This window comes from Rousettus aegyptiacus, unplaced genomic scaffold (genome assembly GCF_014176215.1).
Source record: "Rousettus aegyptiacus isolate mRouAeg1 unplaced genomic scaffold, mRouAeg1.p scaffold_m13_p_1, whole genome shotgun sequence".
Classification (NCBI taxonomy): Eukaryota; Metazoa; Chordata; class Mammalia; order Chiroptera; family Pteropodidae; genus Rousettus; species Rousettus aegyptiacus.
The window spans coordinates 16,587,132-16,609,844 of NW_023416284.1; the positions used below are offsets into that span (position 1 = coordinate 16,587,132).

General features: G+C 49.3%; 1 protein-coding gene and 1 pseudogene across 1 annotated transcript; one reads left to right on the top strand and one right to left on the bottom strand.

Moving 5' to 3' along the window:
• The first annotated feature begins 12,335 nt into the window (after positions 1 to 12,335).
• Positions 12,336 to 20,089, top strand: TRNP1 (TMF1 regulated nuclear protein 1). The gene is made up of 2 exons (XM_016132097.2): positions 12,336 to 14,476; positions 19,360 to 20,089. The coding sequence occupies exon 1, from the start codon at positions 13,605 to 13,607 to the stop codon at positions 14,307 to 14,309; it is 705 nt and encodes a 234-aa protein (XP_015987583.2). The 5' UTR covers positions 12,336 to 13,604; the 3' UTR covers positions 14,310 to 14,476; positions 19,360 to 20,089.
• Positions 15,629 to 15,746, bottom strand: LOC118604416 (annotated as a pseudogene).
• Positions 20,090 to 22,713: the final 2,624 nt, after the last annotated feature.

A 22,713-nucleotide genomic window follows, 5' to 3' on the forward strand; every position in this document is an offset into this window, starting at 1 on the left:
AGCGGGTGACTTAGCCTCTCTGGGCTTTAGTTTCTACTTTAGTAAAGTCCATTTATTCATTCAGCCCTTCTCTTGCCTACCCTCCACCTCACCCTTCTACTGCTCGCTCGTGCGCTCTCTCTCTCTCTCTCTCTCTCTCTCTCTCTCTCTCTCTCTCTCTCTCACACACCACAGACTGGCATGGATGCACATGTCTCTTTCAGTCACTCACAGGGAACAATATGCAGATGTGGCCACTGAACACTCCCTCTACTTTCTGCCCCTCTCCTACAGCCAATGTCACAATCCCTGTTAAGCCTTCCCAGAGAGCTCCCAGCTAGAAGGCTGTCTCCCTGAGCTAACTCTGACACCCTCTGATCGCCTTGATTTCCTCTGCTGCTTTCCCTGTCCCCAGATGGGAGCTCCCAGAGTGCAAAGTCTGGTCTGATTCATCTCTGAGTCCCCAGCCAGGGTAGGGTCCAAAGGTTATAGCTGAGGGTGTTTGTGGGAGAAGTAAGTGAAGGAAGCCCCTCCAAACCTTCCCCTTTTTCAGGAGCCTATGCCGACCACCTTCACCCTCCCAAACCACTAATGTGGTAGAAAGAGACCTGGAATGTATGTGAGGGGTGGGGGGTGGGAGAGGGTCACACAAACCTAGGATGGAATCCCAGTCCAGCCTCTTCCTCACTGTGTGAACTTGGGCAATGGCCTCCTTTCTCCAAGCTTCAGTTTCCTCTTCTATGAGTAGCCTTCCTAAGGAGGGAATATTTAAGCTGGGAACTGAAAGACCTACACGGAAAGACCTAGATGAAGTATCTTCTGGGCCCCAAGGTGGGGATCACCTTGGCATGTTCAAGAAACAGAAAAGAAGTCCATGTTTCTGGAGTGCCGTGAGCTGGAGGAGAGTGACTAGAGATGGGGTAGAGACATGGCAGGCACTGGACCACTGAGGAGTCTGTCTGTTAATCTAAGTGGCATAGGAATTGACCGGAGGGTCTCGATCTGACCGGTCCCCTAAAGACTTCACTCTGTTCACTGTATGGTGACTGCAGGAGTGTAAGACTGGAGGCAGGGTGTCCAATGAGCAAGCTGTGGCAATAATCCAGCCGAGAGATGATGCTGGCCTGGACAAGGGTGGTGCCTGGGGATATGGTGAAGTGGTTAGACGCGTGATCTGTTTTGGAGGTGGATCCCACAAGACTGGACGTGGAGGATAAAGGAAGCGAGGACTCAGCTCTTGTTTCACTCATCTATTTCTGAGAAATAAACTACCCCTGAATTTAGCGGCTTAAAGCAACAATGGTATTTTATTTCTAAAAATTCTGTGGTTCAGCCAGGGTCAGCTAGCTAGTTCTGCTGATTTTGCCTAGGGGTTGCTCATGCAGTTGCATTTAGCTGGGCACAGCTGGGGCTGCATTACTAAGATAGCTTCTCCTCCCCCAGGACCTCTCTTCACCTGGCCTCTCATCATTCAGACATCTAGCCCCGGTTTGAGCAGAGAGGCCCAGTCCAGCCCTTAAGGGTTCCCTGTCTGAGGGGTGGGGGGAACATAGGTCTGAGGGATGAAGGATGGAGAACTGTGTGGAGGTCAGAGATCAGGGCCAGGGGAGAGCATGGCGTACCTCTGGCTAGGTCTGGGCTGAGTTCCCTATCAAGTGGAAAAGTGAGGAGTTGCCATATTTAGCTCTGGGGGCCCAGACGGAGGGATAGGAGGGAGCGTGGGAGCTTAGAGCCTGGCCCAGCTCACCCTTAGCGACCCTGAGTTTGTCCCACTCTTCTATGCTGGTGCAGAGGGTTCCCAGCACCCTGCCGAGTTGAGTCACCAGCAGAGGAGCTCAATAGTACATGAGCCTGCTGATCTCTGGCTTCCCCTCTGAAGGGAGAGGCAGCCCCACACGCGACCCCAGCCAGAGCTGGAGATGGCCGTGGGGGTGGCTGCTGAGTCCAGGCCACAGATATAGGAGGGGTGTGTGTGGAAGGAGATAGAGAGAGGGGGAGGGGAGGTCCTGGCATCTGATGCACACACAGCAAAAGCCTCTTTTCATTGGAACCAGAATTTTCTGTAGCTGGGCTGGAAGCCATCAAGAGAGAGATTAGGGGTGGGGGAAGAGGGTAGTGAGGAAGATTGCGGGGAGGGGAAAGCGGAATCAGAGAAAAACCTGGAGAGGGAGGTGGAGACAGACCTAGAGAGTCAGAAAGAGGAGAGAGAAAAAAGGCAAAAGCAAGTGTAGTGGGTATGAATATGGTACACAAATTCAGGTAGGCAAGAAATAGGCTATTTATTTTTTAAATGCACTTAGAACCCTCATTCTACCTGGCCCATGGGAAATCCAGTCTCCATTATAGTCTCTCAACCCATGACAGCCCCTAGAGTTGGTCCAAGGTCCAAAGGTGTCATAGAGCCAGACACGGACAGGGTCCTTCAGTCTGGTCACCAGGCCTCCCTTGTCACCTGGCCAGCATGACCCCATCAGATTAGAGATTGTGCCAGCCATGCTTGGGGGGCATAGAATCTATGGTGATCTGGGAGCCACTTATCGCGAGGTCCATTCTTCTGAATGCCACTTGTCTCCTTGAACCTAAGGCCTAGATCCACCTATTCCCTGGGACTGGAGAGACTGAACTGCTATCGCCCCACACCATCAAAGAGATTGGAGAAGAGCCACTCACTGTGGTCTCTAGAAGCCTCAGGCAGTTGTCTGTCCCAGAGCCTTACCCCTGAATCCTTCTGGCCTCTGGGTCTGGGGATCTGTTTCTTAGCAGTCTTTGTTCCTTAGCATCCTAAGGGTGAGCAGCTGGAACCAGCCCAGCATTTCCTCTGGGGCCCGGAGGCTTCAGACTCAGCCAGACAGCCTGGGGGAGGATCCTCAGAACCTCTACCAGCCACTGCTATAGTGGCAGTGGGGGGATTACAGAAAGCCACAGCTGGAGCTTTGTCATGAGCGAGAGGAGGGATCTGATCCGGAGTCAGATGGTTATTAAATTATTCAATGCACATTTATGGCATGTCTGCAGTGGGCCAGGCCCTACCCTGGTCTACGGGCCCCACATGACCTGGTCCTTATACATTTTTATTTTAAAAATTTAATTGTAAAATATCATGTAGAAGAATATATGCATGTGCATACACATATGTATAATTACATATAAAATAATCTATATCTATATAAAAGCATATGTATTGTTTTAAGATTAAAGATAAAATGAACATCCAGGCACTCACCACTGGTCTAATGGGACATTCCAGTATCATCAAAGTCCTCTGTATCATCCTCCTCTGTTGCCTACTACTCTTTCTTCATCCTCCCAGAGAAAAACATCCTGAAAATGATGGGAGTCATTCCTTTAACGGTGTTCCTCATTCAGGCTGATTTATCCATTGGGCACAGTAAGCACAGTGCCTAGGACCCACAGTACTTTTAGGGGCCCACAAAAACATTTTAATTTCTTTTAAAATCAGAGATGATTGAATAAATAAATAAATGAGAGAGAAGAGACATTTTCCTTACAGAATTCTGATATATGTAGATACTCCTCCTTCCAGGAGGGGGCACTTCATCGGGTTAATGGTGCTTTCTACCTAGTTTGCTGAGAATTTTTAACATAAAGGATTGTTGAATTATCAAATATGTTTTCTGTATAAATTGAAATGTTTACTTGTTTTTTATCCTCTAATGTTTTAATATGATTAATTAACTGGTCGATTTTCTGATGTTGAATCAACCTTCCTAGAGTAAACTCAATTTGATGATGATGTATTTATTATCTTTTAAATACATTGCTAGATTTAGCTTACTAATTTTTTGTGTAGAGAATTTACATCTATGTTCTTAAGTAATATTGTTCTGTAATTTTCTTTCTCATTCTGTCCTTGGCTGTTCTTGATATAAATTTTTATTCTCCCAGAAATTTTTCTGTCTTACTTTTGTTTTAAATTTGTCATAACATTGTTTATAATATTCTCCTATGTAACTATCTGCGACATCTGTAGTTCTGTAGTCCTGTTCTTCAAATCTAACATCATTTACTTGTGCCATCTCCCTCTTTTTTTTCTTGCTCAATCTTGCCAGGATTTTCTCAATTTTGTTCCTGTATCAGTGAAGAATTAGATTCAGCTGGAAGAAACAGACTTCGCACAGCAGCTCTCTGTTCATCCATCTGTAAAGCAAGGCCTTTGTCTTGAGGTCCTTCATGGTATCTCCCCATTTACATTTGTGAAAGCAAGATGGAGAAAAGGAGAAAGAAGAGGGCAAAGGTGTGGGCCATTTCTTCTCACTGGCTGCTTAACATTTGAGTGCCTAGGCTCTGTGCTTGGTACTCTTTTCTCCTCTGCCTTCTCTTATCCTGTGATCATCTCTTCCAGTTGAACACTGCCTATGTGCTGACAATTCCAAATTCACATCTGCAGCCTACCTGAGCTCCAGACACACAAATTCAGCTGCCCACTTGAAAATCTTTCTAATAGGCATGTCAAACTCAACATGGCCAACATTGAACTCCCTGGAAAAGAAAAATCCAACAAAATGCTGGAGCCCCAAATGATCCTTTTCTTCTGAATGCTTCCTGAGTGCATCTTGCAATTGGTTTGCACCTTGGCTTCCCCTCCACAAACACAATACTCTGTAATTCCTGGTACTCTATTGTTGAATGGATCTCAAACAGGATTACAAAAAAGGAATTAAATAGTATAAGACAGAATAGGCCAGGAAACACCAGCATGCATCACATAGAAATCAGTGAGTATTGCTTGTGAAACTTTTGTCTGGGTCCTGGGTCCTGTTGTAAAATGTCTCATTGTGGGTTGAAGTAAAAAATTTTCTCTGGTCTAGGCCTCTGTGTTCAACAGGTATCTTCAGGGCAAACACCAGCCGCAGGACTCATTTACTTGTTGCCCTTTCTTGTTGTTTCTGGCCTCTATTTCCCTTACTTTATAGTCAGCTCATTGATGCTTTATAAAAGATACTTTAAAGAATTGGTCCGCCATTTTTAAAGTGCTATATGGGAAAGCATTTGTACCCCTCTTCTGCCATTTTGCTGGAAATGGAACTCTCTTCCTGTGATTCTATCTAATCTCTTTCCATCACCATAGCTTATTATATTCCAGCTTCACCTGTCTCCTTCATGTTCCCCAAATGCCCCAAACTATTCTGCAAACAATCTTTGCACCTCCTCTCCCTTCCACCTGGATTGCTCCTCCTTGGCTCTTCTAAGTCCGCCCCTTTTGTGTCCTCCAGGCCTTCTTCATCAATCAGGATTTGTTCAATTATAAGTGACAGAGAACCCAGCTCAAAGTAGCTTAAGAAAAACTGGAATTTATTAGCTCACTTAACTGAAAAGTCCAAGAGTAGCCCTACCTTCAGGTATGGCTGGAATCAGGCGCTCAAGTGATTTCTCCACTTATCTGGTCTCTCTTTGTTTCTGGGCTTTCTTGCTGGGTAGCAGGCAAGCACTTCCCTTGAGGTGACAAGATGACTGCCTGCAGCTCCAGGTTTATAATCCATTCAGTCAACGTTCCCAGGTAAAAAAAAGTTTCTCTTTCTCAGTCGTTTCAGCAAATGCCCTAGTATTGTTTCATTGGGTAGGCCAAGGTCACAAGCCTGTTCTTGAAGATGGACTGGAATGTGTTCCACAAAAACATGTATTAAGCGTGTAGGAGAAATGGTTCCCCCCAAAACATAAAGGCACTATTACCAAAAGTAGGACAAGCGGGTGATAGGAGGTAAAAACCACAGCTGACTACTCCATCAGCCTTGACTTCTCTAAAGGACATCGTCTTGTTAACTTCCTTCAAAGCAGGCACAGAACCTAGTCTGAAATAATCTTATTCCGGTTGATTCTTTATGGCCTTACTCTCTTCCTTTGGACTGAGCATGCTCAGAGGGCCAGGGACCTTGCTGGTCTTTGTCACTGCCATAGCCCCAGCACGTGGAACATTATCTGGCACACAGTAAATGCTTTATAAAGACTTGTGTCGGGATGGACCGGAGAGCCTATCCTCTCTTGCTTTCTTAAGCTCCGACCTGAGGTTATTATTTCATGCCAGGCAGCCATACTTCCCTCTCTACTGGCTCAATGCCATCAGTGTACAAAGCTGGTCCTAGTAAGCTTCATTCTTACAGAACTCCTGACTGACCTCACTTTCTTGTCAGCTACCACCCCATTCTCTGCTTCTTTTCAAAACAAAACTTTACAGAAGAGTGGTCAACATTTGCCGTGATTGCTTCTTCACTTTCAATTTATTGTTCAGTCTCTTCCTTGTTTTCTTCCTTTACTGCCAACCATTCCTGCTTAGGCTCCTTTGCTGGTTCCTCCCCATCATCCTAACTTCTAAATGTGGTGCCTCAGACCTCTGCCCACTTCTTTTCTCTATCAGCATTTTCTCCTGAGGCCATTCATCCTGTCCCATGGCCTCAGGAGAAAATGCTGATAGAGAAAAGATGACTCCCCAAATTCAAGCCTCCAGCCCTGATTCTGTAGTGCTGATCTATACACCTGGCTGCTTATCATGGATGTCCAACTTGGGTGTTGTGAAATAATAGAAAATATATATATACAGCCATACCTGGAAGGTATTGTGGGTTCAGTTCCAGACTGCTACAATAAAATTAGTATTGCAGTAAAGCAGATCATAATCTTTTTGCTGGTAGAGGGTCTTGCCTTCAAGTTACCAAAAATGCAACATCTGTGAAGCACAATAGAACGAGATATGCCTGTGTTGGTGACTGCCCCTAGTTCCTGACACAGAGTTCTGAAATCTCTTGGAATTTCTTGGATCATTTCCTGGAATGCCTTTTGTTCTAATGAAGTGAACATTAGAAGCTTCGACCTCCTAGCCCCAGCCCCACTCCCATCCTCTGGGAAGGGAGAGGGGCTGTAAACTGAGTTAATGATCAATCATGCCTATGTGAGGAAGCCTCCATAGAAATCCTGAAAGTATAGGGTTCAGAGAGCTTCCGGTTTGGTGAACTCCACATGCCGGGAGGGTGGAACACCCTTGAAAACAGAAGCTCCTATGCTCAGGACCCTTCTAGACCTTGCCTTTGTACCTCTTCATCTGGCTGTTCATCTGTACCCTTTATTATCCTTTATTACATAATCGACTGGTTAATGTGTTTCCATTAGTTCTGTGAGCTGTTAGAGCAAATGATTGAATTCAAGGACAGGATCGTGGGAACCTCTGATTTGTAGCCAAGTTGGACAGAAATTGTGGATAACCTGAAGACCTACTACTTGTGATTAGCATCTGAAGTTGGGGCAGTCTTGTGGGAATAAGCCCTTAACCTCTGCAACCTGCCTGAACTCTGGTTAGTGTCAGAATTGAATTGAATTGCAGAACACCCAGCTGGTATGAAAGAATTGGTTGGGGTAGGAAACACACACACACACACACACACACACACACACACACACACACGGTGACCAATAGTGTCAGAAGCATTCTGTTAGTAGTATTAAGTATAGAGGAAAAGCAGAAACAGTTTCCAAAACAAGTGTCCAAAAAATTTTATTTCCAGAAGTTTATCTTCTATGTATGTAGACCTTTACCAGAAATATATATTTTCCTCTTTATATTGTTTTTTTATTGCGTTTTGCTTTTTCTCATTAGTTTGATACATGACACAATTTTACAAGTTAGACCTTCATTTTTTAGTGCACAGTAATGCAAGCCATATTCTCTGAATGCTATGTTAATGCCAGTTATTTCAAATAATCTTTTCCACCTTTGAAACCGAAGGTACACTGTCTGCAAAGTATAACATTTATTCGTTGGACTAAAAAATGGGAAGATATAATGGGCTATTTATCACTGTATACCCCTTTCATTCTTATTTCTGCAATGAAACAATTATCATTTAGGAAAAAACCCTTCTTTACCTCTATTTCTCCACTAACCTTGTTCCTCCCTTGGTCTTTGATCTTTCTCCTCTCAGTCAAGGGCACCACAATCTATTCTGCTGCCATCCAGAAACCCAGAAAGCATTTCCTCACCTCCGCACTAATCCATCCACAAATCCTCTCAGTTCGACTCCATATAAAACCCAAATCCATCCTCCCTCCCACTTCTCTCCATGACTCCTGGCCTGGTGCTGTCCTCTCTCAGCTGGATTACTGCAATAATCTCCTGATTGGTCTCCCTCATTCTCCTCTTGCTCCCTTTAAGTTCATCTCCACACAGCAAACAGCACGATCTTTTAAAAACAAATCAAATCATTTTGATCCCCACTTAAATCTTTCAGAGGCTCCCCCTGAACTTAGAGTAAAATCCAAAACCCTCGCCTTGGCCTCCAGGCCCAGCCTGCTCCTCTGACCTCAGCTCTCCCCATTTTCTTGCTGGTTTACCAGGCACCGAACACACTGATCTTTCTGTCTCAGGACCTTTGCACATTTTTTTTTTTTTTTTTTTTTTGCTGGGAATGCTCTCTCCCTAATTCTGCATGACTGATTTCTACTTATTTTTCAAGTCTCAGCTTAAATTTCCCCTCCTAAGGAGAAGCCCCTCTGACTCCCTTTCCATCATGTTCATAATTTCTAGGGAAGCCCTATGGCATCATGGTTGAAAACAGTCTCCGGAGGCAGACTGCCTGTGTGTTGAATCCTAGTTAAGCCACTCCTTGACCATGTGACCTCGGCCATATTTACTTAACCACTGCATCCTTCAGTTTCCTGATCTGTAAAATGGGGTATGCTAAAATAGGATCTCATAGGATCAATACCTAGCACAGAGTAAGCGCTAAGTAAACATTAGCACGTATTTTATTATTCCTTCATGGCACGTGCCTCGGGATTCAATTATTTTTATTTCTGAAATGTAAGCTTCAAGGGAAAAGGGACTGTGCTTCCTTCATTTACTGCTGTGCCCCTAGCACCTTACATAGTAAGTGCTTAATTATGTTGTCAAATGAATGCATGAAAACAGAAACGATCTCACTTCTTTTGGAGCTTATGATCTAGAGATCATGGAGTCTTACCTTGTCCTACTTACCCCTCAACACTTGGCCACTTTAGAGATGTGAAAACTGAGACCCATAAAAGCGGGATGATTTGAGCAAAGACCTATTGAGGGGGAAGGGGCATTACTCTTCTCAACTTCCTAGAGGGAAATAGAATCGTCAGAAATATAATGAAGCATTAAAAGCAGATGGACTCTGCTACATCTGTGTGTATACAAGTCATAGCCTTTTATTCTAGGAATGACAACCAGGTCAAAATTTTCATCACAAGAGAAGTTAAAAACAAAGAAAACCCGTGAGCTTTCTGGATGGCGCAGCGGAACGGATTGTAGTGCTGCTGACTGAGATGGCACAGACATTGCAGTCGTGCCTTTCTGAGGAAGGCATCCAGTCCCCTAAGTAATTGCTGCCACCCAAATATTTTGTTCCTGCCACATTTAGGAATCCAGAGGCCTCATTTTATAAATGTGGAAACAGAGTCTTAGAGAGAAGGGACTTGCTTAAGTGCACATGATGAATTAAACCCAAGCTTTTGACTTCTAGCACAAGATTCTTTTAGGCTCTAATTAGTGAAAGAAGAAGTGAGAAGGGTGGAGAAGGACTAGAAGCAGGAAAAGGAGGAGGTGTCAAGTCAGGTGCCCATTGTTGGGCAGGGGTGCTGACAGGTGTGGGGGCAAGCAGAAACCTTGGGGAGAGAGCAGGGAGACTGCTGAGGAAAGAGGAGATGGAGGCTGGGCTTGGCTGGGTTATTTTCAGAGCTGCTATCTTTGTCTGCATCTGCTAAATTATTAAACTGATATCACATCCTAGAGGGTGCCAGGCCAGGTTGCAGGGAAGAGACTGAAAGGGAGGGGTTGGATCTCTTAGCAGAGACTTCGAATCTTCTAGGCTGGAATGGAAGTAGATTCCTCAGGCTTTAACCTCATGCCCCATTCCACTCTTAGCTGACGGACGGGATCCTGCTTTGAGCCACAGCCACACTCCCCATCCATAAAGCTCTATCTCTGCTGGCTGCTGTCCTGGGAGGGGTGTGTATTTAATGAACGGGACTCTGGAACCAGGTCCCCCTCAAGCTGTCTCTTCTCTTTCAGGGTCTCTGACTCACATGAAGGACAGATATTACTACCAATGACATCTTGGATAAATCTTTGCATCTATCTGTGTCCTTGCCTATGACACAGGTATCAGCAGCTTCATTCCTCAGACCCTAAAAATCACAGAGAAAATGTGCCTTCCTCAGGACTGCACAGCTAGGAGAGATCTGAGCTTTAATTCAAACTCGAGCCTCCCTAATCCCAAATGGCTTTCCTCTCTCTCTCTTTTTTATTTTAATATTTTCTCTATTTCCCACCTTTTCTACAAAAGAAATGTAAAACTTTTATAAAGATCAGGAAAAAGCCAATAATCATTATAGTTTAAAATGTATTTTCTAATTCCAAATGTTGTGTTTGCCAGGCTGGCTATGCCCTAAGGGGTGGTTGGCTGTGGCCCCTCTCCACACCTGGGAGTGCGGAGTCCAGGGCAAGTAAGGAAGCTGAAAAGGAAGGTGGCTGATGCCAAAGCTCTGGCCTCTGGGCCTGTGCACATGGTGTTCCCATCCTGAATCCTTCTCCCTTCCCATCCCCCACCACCTCTGCATCACTCACTTTGATTCATCCTTCAGGTTTCAGTTTAAACATCATCTGCAGGGAACTCTCCCTGATCTCCAGCTGGGCTCAGGGTTTTCTCTGTGTTCCCAGAGCCTCAGTTTCCCCATCCCATTAGTTACTTCACTGAATTGCCATCAATATATCTCTGTCCCCTCTAGACTGTGTGCCCCCTGAGGGCAGACCCCATGTGATTGTTGTTGTACCTCCAGCAACCAGCTCAACAGAGAAGGTGATGATCAAATTTGTCAACCAAGTGAAATAAAGAATGGATGGATGGATGGATGGATAGATGGATGCATGCATGCATGCATGAATGAATGAAGAAAGGGACTTCTCTCTTCTTAAGAAGCTCTGTGTACTCTTGCATTATTTTTCAATTCAAACACATGTTTATTGAGTGCTTTATGGGGCCAGGCATTCTACTTAACTTCAGGGGAGTCAAATGGTAAACAAAACCAATCTAGAGAAAGTGACTATTGAATAACTAAACAAACATATATATCAATTATGGGAAGTGTCATAGAGCAGGGGTCCCCAATCTGTGGGGCATGGACTGGTACCGGTTCACTGCCTGTTAGGAACTGGGCCTCACAGCAGGAGGTGAGAGGCAAGCAAGAGAGTGAAGCTTCATCTGTATCTGCAGCCTCTCCCCAGCGCTAGCATCACTGCCTCAGCTCCACCTCAGATCATCGGGCATTAGATCCTCATAGGAGCACTGGTCCCTAGTGTCAGAAAAGGTTAGTGACTGCTGCCACAGAGGCTAGGAAGAGGGGTCATATCAAAGAATAACAGAGAAGTGAGCTATGACTTTCTGTGTCTGAATCCTTGCTTGGTCACTTACCTGCTGTGTGACCTTGAGCAAGTCTCTTCATTTCTTTGGGCTTTGGTTTCTCATCAGGAAGAAAAAGCTGCTGATGCTCCTTTCTTAGGGATGCTGTGAGGAGATAGAGAACATTCATCCATTCAATAAATATAGGTTGAGTGTCTTCTCCTATTCAGAGAAATGACTTTCCCAAGGTCACTCACATGTGCCATGTATGGTATTTGAACTCAGATCTGGCTTGTTCTCGGGATTTGGTTGATGGTGGGGGTAAGGGGGTGGCTAAGTCCTAGTCTTGTTCCCCTTATTCATCCCCCAGAAGTTGGAAGCAGTGATCTTCCTGATGCTAGCAAAACACCTGTTAATCTCCCCACAAAGATGGAAGGGAGCATCTCCTGCACAGAGAAAGACACAGGGTTAGATGACACAAAGGAGATGATTCAAAGGAATGATGATGCCATTCAGCAGGGCATTTCTCCTTGCTGGGGGCAACTTGGTAACTCCTGAGTATCCGTGTCTCCACTGAGCCCCTTTGACTCCCGGAGGCCCCATCCTCCTCACCGAACTTCCCTCTTCTCCCTCTATGTGCCTCCTCTAAGCACCAGTGCGCCCTCTAAAGCCCTCCCCCTTCCCCGAACCCATCACATTCACGACCCCTCTTGCCCTCCCTGAACTCCTCCCCTTCCCCTCCACTGAGCCTCCGCTACTCCTGGTCATTGAACACAGTCCTCCTCACTCCTTCCTTCTGAGTCTTCCTCCTTTCCTCTTTACTTAGCTTGGCGCCCCCTCATGTACCCTTCCCTCCTCTCTGAGCCCCTTTCGAGCTGCCTCTCAGGAGCCGAGCTGTCTCGCCCACGCCCATGAGTCCCAATCACTCAATCTAAGGGTGTGGGGGGGGGGGGAGGTGGGAGGTTGCTGCTCCACTGTGTTCTTCACATCAAGCCAGTGCAGCTCTACCATCTGCCTCTTTTCAGGCTGGGGCAGTAATCACACTGGCCACAGTTTTAGCGGGTCCCTTTGAGCCCAGAGTCTGAGCTGGTTTCTGGCCCTCTAACCTCTGTTGGGCCCACCACAGAGACCTCCCATCTCTGATGGCACCTTCAAGTAGATGAAAACTGAGGCAGGGCCATGGTGTCTGGGCCAGTGTTTGGAGCAGGTATTGGGGGGTCATTTCTGCTGTGGGGAAAATTGCCAAAATGTTCTATTATTTTGCTAGATGACTAAGGTCTCATTTGAGGAGGGTCCCCTGGTGACAGTGAGGAGACTCAGGTATCTGAGCCCACAGAGGACATGAATGGCTGAGCTGGTTCCATCCAGTGGGCAGATTCAGCGACCAACCTGCACTGTGACCTTGGGGAAAGCACCCCTGCACCTCCTGGCTCCGTTTCCCCTCAATGTAATGGTGCGGGGACATCTACTGGGAGGAGCAAACAGGAGCAGGGGCATGGAAAGAATTTTGCACACTGTGGGGTCCATGCCTCCTCTGGGTGGACTTTAGGGTTTATGAAAGCCGCGCCAAGCTCAGCGGCAGCTCTGTGGTTTGTTCTGCTCAGAAAGGGGCTGCCTGGTGGTGAACCAACCCGGCCAAATTCCCACGGCGACCCCAGTCGCCCCTCTGGGTTAACCTCTCCACTGCCCCAGGGAGATTGGACAAGAGCGTTCTGCTGAGTTTGTGGCCCAGGAGACCAGGCAGAACCGACTCGACCGAGGGGCAGCATGCGGTACGAGAGGAGCACTGTGCAAGGAGTCAAGCCTTCTGAGTTCTAGTCCAGGCTCTCACTGTCACAGCGTGGTCTCAGGCAAAACCCTCTGCTCGGCAGAGACTGGAGTCCACGATTTCTAAGCACCAGTTAACAGAGCTTATGATTCAAGAGCCAGAACAGAGAGGATGCAGTCCTCTTTCCACCCAACTTTTAGGGGGAGATGGGTGGGGACCAGATGCCTGGCAAGGCAGAGAAGGACTGAAGGACCCGAAGGTTCTAGGCGATGTGGTGAACTGAAGCGCAGGGGAGGCGGGTTCTGGACAAGCCAGGTTTTGATTGGCTGTGCTGTCCATCGCTCCGCCCCGTGCTCTATAAGACGCACTGGCGGCCGGTGCTGCGCTGGCGCGGGGGCTGCGGCCGCATCTCTCGGTTCCTTGGTGTCCCGCGGGGACAGCCGGCCAGACCCCGGGACCGACCGCTGCAGACCGCCTGGGGGCGGGGGATGCCGGGCTGCCGCATCAGCGCCTGCGGCCCGGGGGCCCAGGAAGGGGCGGCGGAACCAGGGTCCCCACCGCCGCCACCACCACGGGAGCCCCTGTCGTCCCCTCAACCCCCGTCCCCAACTCTGACCTTGACCCCGACCCCAGCTCAGGCCTCCACGCTGCCGGAGGCGGCCCCGGTGTCGGCGGGCCTGGCCGAGGGGCAGGAGCTGCAGCGCTGGCGCCAGGGCGCTAACGGGGATGCGAGAGGCACCGGCTCGGCAGGGGGCGCGGGCGGCGGCCCCGGCGCGGCGGCGGCGGCGGCGGGAGCTGGGGGCCGCGCTCTGGAGCTGGCCGAAGCGAGGCGGCGATTGCTGGAGGTGGAGGGCCGCCGGCGCCTGGTGTCGGAGTTGGAGAGCCGCGTCCTGCAGCTGCACCGCGTCTTCCTGGCGGCAGAGCTGCGTCTGGCTCACCGCGCCGAGAGCCTGGGCCGCCTGGGCGGTGGCGTGGCGCAGGCCGAGCTCTACCTGGCGGCGCACGGGTCGCGCCTCAAGAAGGGCTCGCGCCGTGGCCGCCGCGGCCGCCCGCCCGCGCTGCTCGCCTCGGCGCTGGGTCTGGGTAGCTGCGTGCCCTGGGGCGCCGGACGCCTGCGGCGGGGCCATGGCCCGGAGCCCGACTCGCCCTTTCGCCGAAGCCCACCCCGGGGCCCCGCCTCCCCCCAGCGCTGATCTCGGCGCTGGGACTCCTGGCCACCACCGACAGGCCGTCGCCGAGGTTCTGACCGAAGGATGGCGGACCCCGGCTGGATGGACGGCGTCACCGACGCGGATGGATGGACTGACCAACCACAGGAAGAGACAGTCTGGGGGCCGGGGGACCAGTAAAGGAAGCTGAGGTGCGGTCTTAGCGGCTGGTGCATCCGAGGGTCGCAGCAGGGTGGTGCAGGAACTCCCTTGGGTCTCTGGAGTCCGCTGGGTCCCTAATAAAGCTGTCCACTTTCTTTTGCCGCCTCTCCCAGACCTCTTGGGGAAGGAGGTGGTAGCTCCAAGTTCCCACTGTAGAGTTGAAAAATTGAAGGTGCTCAGACGCCAGGAGTGGTTTGCCAGCAAACTTACCAAGTGGAGGCTGGTGCACTGACGCAGCACCCCCCACCCTCACCTCCACCTGCATTGCCTTTTCATTGAGTCCCTTGGGCCTGTAAGAAGAGTCTTGCACTTGAGGCTGCTGTATTCTGGCACTACCCAGCTCCATACCTTCGGGAGGACAGAATAATGAGTTCCCAGGATGGGGTGGGAGCTGGCACAGCAATGTACCCCTGAGTTCTCCTCTCCTAAGCCCTTGTTTCCCATTTGGGGGGATGGAATCCCAGAGAGGTTGAGGATATGTTCCCAATATACTTATACTTAGGCCCTTCCACTTCTAGGAGACAGATATTTTTCTCGTGTCCTTATGCAGCTTTGCTCTGAGTACCGCCTGACTTTGATATCCAGTGTTTGGTAACTGCCTAAAGCCTCATCTGTTCTCCTAGGAACCCCCTCCCAACCTGTCGCTAAGATGGCACTGCCAGGCATGGAGCTAGGTGATATCCTTTCACAGGCCCCAAGGGGGCAGGTATGTCATTGGCTTGTAGAAAGGGGGGCCTTAAAGGGCCAGACCTGAAATGAGATCTCCTTCTCTTCTTGTCCACATGCCCTTCAGGTACTCCTTCCCCTGCCCCCACTCAGTTGTGAATGGCCCGGATGCTGCTTTGCTAATCACCAGCTAAGTTGACTGCAGCCTAACTTGTCAGTCTGTAAAGTGGGTATCTTCGCTTCCTGGAAGGGCTGTAGGGAAGATGACACAGGGCAGAGGTCTGTCTTCCCCAATAAGTCATGGAAGGATGTTTTATTCTCATAAATCACAACTAGAAACAAGCAGTGCTTTCACGGGTAGAGCCAGAAGTTTGTTTATTAGGCAAGGTAACTCTTGGCTGACCTCACAGATTGCAAGGACCTTATATTGTCAGCTTACAAACACTTATATTTTTTACTTATTTATTTCTTTTTTATGCCTACAGCACCTGGTCTTCCTAGGTGGTCTCTCACCCAAGTACTAACCAGGTCCAACCCTGCTTAGCTTCCAAGATCAGATGGGATTGGGCTTGTTCCGGGTAGCATGGCATAGACAAGGAGTTAATTTAAAGTACTCGTTTTGCAGAGTGGCAAGATCACATGCCAGCAAGGGACAGCAGTAGGCCCCAGGCCTGTGTATGTCTGCCTAGTGTCTCTTCCCTGCCCAGGAGCAGATGCTAGAGAGAGCTGGTGTTGGGCTTGCCTGCTGTGTGACTTAGAACAACTCTGCCCTCTCTTTGGGCTGGTTTCTTCAGTATCTCCCTGAATATAGCTGTCTCTTCTCATGTCAGGGCTTGGGAATGGGGAGAAGGGGATAGGATAAGATCGCAGTCAAAATCATGAGGATCTGGTTCATTCCTAGAGCCCCAAGGGTCAGGTGGACTGCTTTGAAAGGTAGAGCCCCAGGGTCCCTCACCTGACCCCCCTATTAGACTTCTACTCCCCAGGTATCAGACCTTTTGGCTGGTCTCTCAGCTAACATCCAGGACTTCCTGAATTCATTCTTAGCTGGGGAAAAGAATTCCAGGAAGAGGTCTCAGAATGAGAGCTTGGGGACCAGGAGAGTGGTGGGCGGCCCTGGCATCTCCTGGCCTCCCTAGAGAGTTGAGAACCTTTCGAAGCTACTTGGGTCATTTGGGGTCTAGAGGCCCAGAAAGGACAAGGACTTTCTGGAGGTGATGCAGTGAGGAGTTTTTGGCCACAGTGCTGGGCTGCAGCCAGAACTGTTTGTTTTCTGGGTTGCCTGGAAGAGGGCACTTGGTCCAGAGAAGCTTTTAGCTAATGGCGTAAAGTGCTCTGTGCCGTCACAATTTTGCCTTTCTCTGGGATTTATTGGTAATCAGCTTTGTCCTGATTTGAAGGAGGGGGAGGGGCAAGGGAGAATTAGAGATGGCTCTCGCTGGGGAAAGTGGTGTTTTGTGCAGGAAATGGAGATTGGTCCTAGTGTCACAGGCAGCTCTCCCTTTGCTCTACTCCCAGAAATCCTACCGCTTCTCACCAAGGGCCTTGGCACTCAGTGACCTGAACCCCAGCTCTCAGTTCACTGCTCTACCCATTATCCCCTCAGCCAGCTTTTAAAAGTCACCTTCCCACCCTGCCAGACCCACCTAGGGCCCCCTCTACGAAGCTCCATTTTCTCCCCAATCAGCAAACATTGCTATCCACTCAGTTGAGGGGCTCAAGAAGCAGCACCGAATCAGAGGGTCTCTGCTTTTTTTTTCTTCCCCCTCTTTAATTCCTCCACCCCCCACTTCTACCTCTGACCTATGGATGTTGACGTTTCCCCTTAAGAACTGGATCTCTGAAGGTGGGGCGTCTCTTCCCACACACTCCTGGCGTGCACCTGGGGCCTGGCGCCCAAGGGAACCGGGAACCGGCGCCAGGGTCTCTGCTTTTAAGGATTTGTATCTCCCGGCCCTCCTCAAGGCACCCTTCCCTGACGGATACCACCCCAGGGGACCCTCTGGGGGCTGGACAGTTTGTATTGCTGGAGGGCTATTTTTAGGCCCTCACAAATAACTGTAGCCCCTGGTCAGGAAACTGACACTCCCCCAACATGACTTCCTGAACACTTTCTTGATGGCTCCTAGAGCTGGGGACTGGACAGACTACAGGGGATCTTGAGGGATCTGTGCATTGAGGACATTGATGGCCCCCAGTGAATCTGGGATCTCATCAAAGGGAAATGAGGGAACAGACTTTTTTCAGGTTAGTACCTGGTGCTAGGAAGTCAGTTCAGGGTTCTAGTGTGAGACTTGCCCCTCCCTCTGGATGAGTCCCTTCCCAGCCAAGAGAGGGTATCTCTAGATCCTCTGTGTAGTGCCACCAGAGGGCAGTGTGGGGCTTCTTAGGCCTTGAGCTTTAAGGGCGGCAGAAGAGTGTTTAGTGGAGGTCATTTAGGGAAGGGACTCAAAAGAAGCCCTCTGCTTGGACTGGTCCCCAGGCTTGGGGAGAAGGTCTGTCAGGAGAGACTTTCCTGGAAAGAGGTTGCCCCCGTTGGTCACCTTTTGTGTAAAAGCCTGGAGTCATTTTGCCTGTCACAGATTTGTTAACACTGATAGTTGATCAGAACACCCCTGAGGGGGCATCAGAACATCCCACCACCACCTGAGGACCAAGGGGGCTTCCTAGACATTAGACTGAAGCAACAGGTCTTTTTGCTCAGGCGCCATAAGCCTGCAGTGGTCAGTCTCCAGGAGGCTCCCTTTCCCTGACAGCCAGCTCTGGAGAAAAGCCCGGGGGCCCAGGCCCCTCAGAACTGATGGAGAGGCTCTTTACAGGTAGGGGGAGGAGGTATTTGGGAAAGCTGGGAGATCCCCAGCCTACTTCTTCCCCCATTAGTCCTGATTGCACCCTCGCCAGGAGTCATGGGGGAAAGGAATCCTTGGTTCTGGAATAATAATAACTTAACCACCTCCTCTATGCCAGACACTGTGCTAAGCACTTTACATCCATTATCTGATTTAATCCTTTCAACTATTCTGCAATGTAGGGGTTATTAGTCTTGTTTCCATAGATGAGGAAACTGAGGGTCAGGGAGGACAGGTAACTTGCTCAAGGACATAGAACCTGTAAGTGAGGGATTTCTGAGACAATAGGCTATGCAACTTTTCATTTATCAGGCAAATGAGGGCTCCATTGGGGGATTGCTGGGCTCTCACCTTTATGTTTGAGTACAGTAACCCCAGGTCCTTGGTTCTGCGGAGGGATGTGATGAGATACTGGAGGGGTGGCAGAAGGCACCCCTCCCCAAGGTCTGGGCACACCCCCAAAGGCTGGCTCCCCAGCCTGGTTGTCTGGGCTCTGGAGGTGAGTCAGGCTGAGTCAGCATACCTGGCTTCAGGCAAGGGCAGGCCAATGATGCTCAGAGCCTGGGCTTGCCTTCAAGAGCTGGAATGTTTGGTGCCAAGGAAAGCGAGGAGCCTGAGATGGCAGAGGAGGAGGGTGACAGGCTCTTTGGTGGGGAAGATAGTACCCCACACTTGGAACAAGACAGACCAAGGATTCAGTCCTGGCCTAGCACTTCTCAGCTGGGATACCTTGGGCAAATGACTTCCCTTTCCCTTTTGTGTGCCAATTTCTCTCTGTCTGTCCGTCTGTCTCTGTCTGTCTGTCTCTGTCTCTGTCTCTGTCTCTCTCTCTCTCTCTCTCTCTCATGTGTTTTGAGGACCTAGGGAGAAGATAGCTTCTGAGTATTAAATGAGAGGTCACACAAATTGCCTAGCACATAGGGGAGATCTGAAAATATATACTGGAGCCCCATCTGCGGACAGAGCGCCCAGGCAGCGTGGACCTGTGCTTCTCCAGAGCATCACCATATCAGGAATCCTTGCAACAGTCCCCCTCTACCCCCACCACAGGCCCCGGGGAACTCCATAAGGGGAGAGGTGGAGGAAGGGGTAGACTTTTCATCCCAGGAACATTCCATTCCAGCTGCTCAGACCAGTGAGAATCCCAGCCAAGGACAAAGGCCCAAGGGAACTTCTGCTTACTCTAGGACGCCCCACCCCTCCAGGGTGGGAGCCGGTGGAGCTCAGTTCCACAATATTGACCCTGGACCTTCTCTGCACAATGGCCCCTCTTAAAGAGGTCCTTGAGGAAGCATTTGGGTGGGGCTGAGTGGCTGTGGGGAAGAGGTAATTAGAACTCTTGAAATTATTTTCTCCAGCTCCTCCCAGCTCCTCAGAGCATCCACTCTATGGATCTGAACTGGATTCTGCTCCTTCCCTGGGCACCTCCTTCAGGAAGACTTCTCTAGTGGACCCTAAACAACCTTGAGCCCTCCTCGCTTCACAGGAGCCCTTCGCTTACAGTGGCAAGGGGCTGGATTCTGAGCAAGTTGCCTGTATTATTAATTTCTTTGTGTATGCCACATTTGACTTTGGCTTACGCTGTACAATTAGAAATGTTACAACAGGTCCCCAAGACACCATTTAAGAGTATAGCAAACATTTCCGATGTGAAGATGAAAAGGATTTCTTTTAAAAATATAGTCATCATTGTTAAGTCACAGTGCAGCTTGGTAGCTGCCATTGCTTCTTAGTCAAACAGGGCCAAGACCTTTTTGAGGGAAAATGGTCTGAGAAATCCCTGTCTCCCTCATTCACTGTCCTCGCCCTCTCCCCGTGGGAGTGTGCCTGTGGCCCCTCACAAAGGGCATTGGCTCTGGCTCCTGGGGGGACACACCTCTTTCTCAGAAAGAGGTGGTGGCCACATAAGAACTCTCAGCAAAATTTTAAATGAGAAAAGGAACCACATTTATTCAAACACCTGATAATAGAGGGAAGGGAACCACATTTACTCACACACAACCTGGAACTTGTAGAATTCTGCAGAATGAATGTATATTGAGTCAGTCCCTTGATTCATACATTCAGGAAGAATAAATGTCAATAATGTGAGACAAATGTGTGTGGTTTTGAGGTTTATTTTGCAAGTGTCCTTGCTTTCTTTGTGCATGTCCGTCACAGCTCTTTAAGTTGGCAGTTCCTTGAGCAGATTGTTTAGTTTCCCTTGGCAGTCTTGGGCCTGTTGACTGATTTGCAGACTGATTTTTCCCTTGACCTGGCTCAAAGATGACCCTCTCCAGGAAGTCTTCCCCCAGTTAAGGATATAATGAGGAAGCTAGGGGGTGGGAAGGCACATGCGAGACCGTGTGACCTGGAGGGAAGGAGGTTGTGCATGTTTGTGGTAACATGGCAGCATGATGATGTGTGGAGGATTGTGTGTGACTGTGCTGGTAACTGTATGGACCTGTTTGTCAGTCAGGGTTCTGGCAGGAGACAGGGCGCTCAAACTGGGAAGAGATTTAAAAGGGATTATTTCCAAAGGCGTGAGCTTAAGAAACTAACAAGAGATGGTGCAGCTCTCTGGCTGAAGCGGGACTGGGAGGGGGTGGAGCAAGAGACCTAGAGAGTACGCCTACAGCCGTGGGGAGAGGGCCCTTGACAGGAGCAGTGGCCTTTGATTGAGAGGTGTAGCCAACCATGGCAACCTGGTGGGGAGGGAGCAGGGGAATAAACATCTCATTCTGCAATTTCCTGCTGGGGCTTCTCATCAGCCAACCCCAACAGGAAGGCAAGGAACAAGGGAGCCATTGATGCATAGTCCTTAAATGTCACCCTCCCCAGGGCACAGAGCTGGGAGAAGGGTAGAGAGTGGGGCTGGAGGGGCCAACACATCATCTTCCTCAAAGTTTGCAATAACACTCCTTCCGGCACTGGAGTCCACCTGCTGTGTGTAAGGGCTGGGTGCATTGCTTTTTGGAGAGCAGTGTAGAGTTGGGGCTTTCCTGCCTCAGCCTTCCCTTCTCTGGCTCTGATTCCTAGTTCTTGATTTCTGCCTGTCCTGTCATCTTTGATGGCTACAGGAATTGTCCACAAGAGAACAAAGCCAGCCATTGAGTCAATGTTTTTCTTACACCTGGAAACACTGTACCATCCCCGAACATACCCACAGGCATGCCTCTTGTCATCATAGGCCTCTAACATAATCACCACAAGCCATGGCTGTTGTCACATGCATATCAAGAAAATTTACATCTTGACACACTGCTATACTCTAAGTCATAGCAATATAAACTCACTCCATCACATGCCAAACATGCCTTGTCACATATATGTACAAAAGACATACTGACACTCATCATGGGAAATCAGTGTAGGGACAAACCTCTCTGGCCTCTCTGGTATCAGTTTCCTGGTCTTTAAAATGGAGATAATCCTTGCTCTTCTAATTGTTGCAAGGGTGAAATGAGGATAGTAATGGGGAAGACCTTATTGTCCTGGCCTGGAGTAGAGCACTCCAGAAATGGTAGCTGTTACTGGGAACTCCTGTCTCTCTGCTGCTTCTCACCCCCATGCAGATTGCATACTGGCACTGAAGCACAGGTGCCTGCACTAGGCCAAGCAGACACCCTCAGGCGCACGCGCCCTCCCAGAGTCGCGCCTGCCCGGAGCGTGTGTACTGTCAGACAAGTTCCCTTTGCCTGGACCTTTCCCCAGACGTTTGCATGGCTTGCTTCCCACTACTTTGAAATCTGTTTCAATCAAATGTCATCCTTTCAATGAGGTCCACCCTGACTTCTTCTAAAAATGGTAAACCCCAGCTATTTTAATCTCTTACCTGCTACATATATTTTTGAGCATTGCTGACCTTCTAGGACCATTGAGCAGGTAAGGTTACTGGACTTACCCAGGTGACCTGGGGCTTGCTCTGTGGCCTTGTATACTCCATTCGAATGTAATCTAAATGAGGGCAGGGATCTTGGCCTTTGGTTTGCTAACTTATTCCCAACCCCTTGATGGTAGTTGGCTCACTCTGGGCTGAATGCATGTATATACATGTATCATGGGTTCTTGGCTTTCTCACCCTCAAATACAAACACAACTAGGTGAAGCCCGCTCCCTACCCCAACAAGCTAAGCCTGTGTGCTTACCCTGCAAGCATCCCTGACATGTCAAAATCAGGAGCTGGGACAAACTTAGTCCCTCCCAGGACCTTAGTTAGGTGGACATGGTTGGAGAAAAGTTGGGGGGCTGTTTTCAGTCATCAAGCAAAGAAAGCCTTTCCATTTACCCTTCCAGCCATTTTGAGCCCAGCAGGGACCTATTGAGCCGGTGAGGTGGTGAGGTGGCTGGACTCACGCAGGTGACCTGGCTTCCTCTGTGGCCTTGTTTTTCCACCCTGGCTGAAACCATCAAAGCCACCACTTCAGAAGCCACCAATGAAGCTGAATGTGTTAAGGGCTTTGCAATCCCTGGATCAAAGAAGCTGAGTAAACAGAGGGCAGCGTCCAGGCCAGTGACTGGCTGATGCCCCGAGGGAACAGCTCCCAGAGTGCTTGAGATTTCCTCTCTGACAGCCCGGCATGGCCCCAGGTGGGTTTGGAAAGGAGACACCTGCCCTTCTAGGAGATCTGCTTAGAATGAGCTAGAGTGTGCCCATCAGCACTTGAGGGGTGACAGAGGGAGCTGGAGGATTGAGGAAACCTATCCAGAGTAGGAATGTGAAACCTGGGTTC

Excerpts from the sequence above, each read along its gene's own strand:
- TRNP1 (XM_016132097.2), top strand. The coding sequence starts at position 13,605 with ATGCCGGGCTGCCGCATCAGCGCCTGCGGCCCGGGGGCCCAGGAAGGG.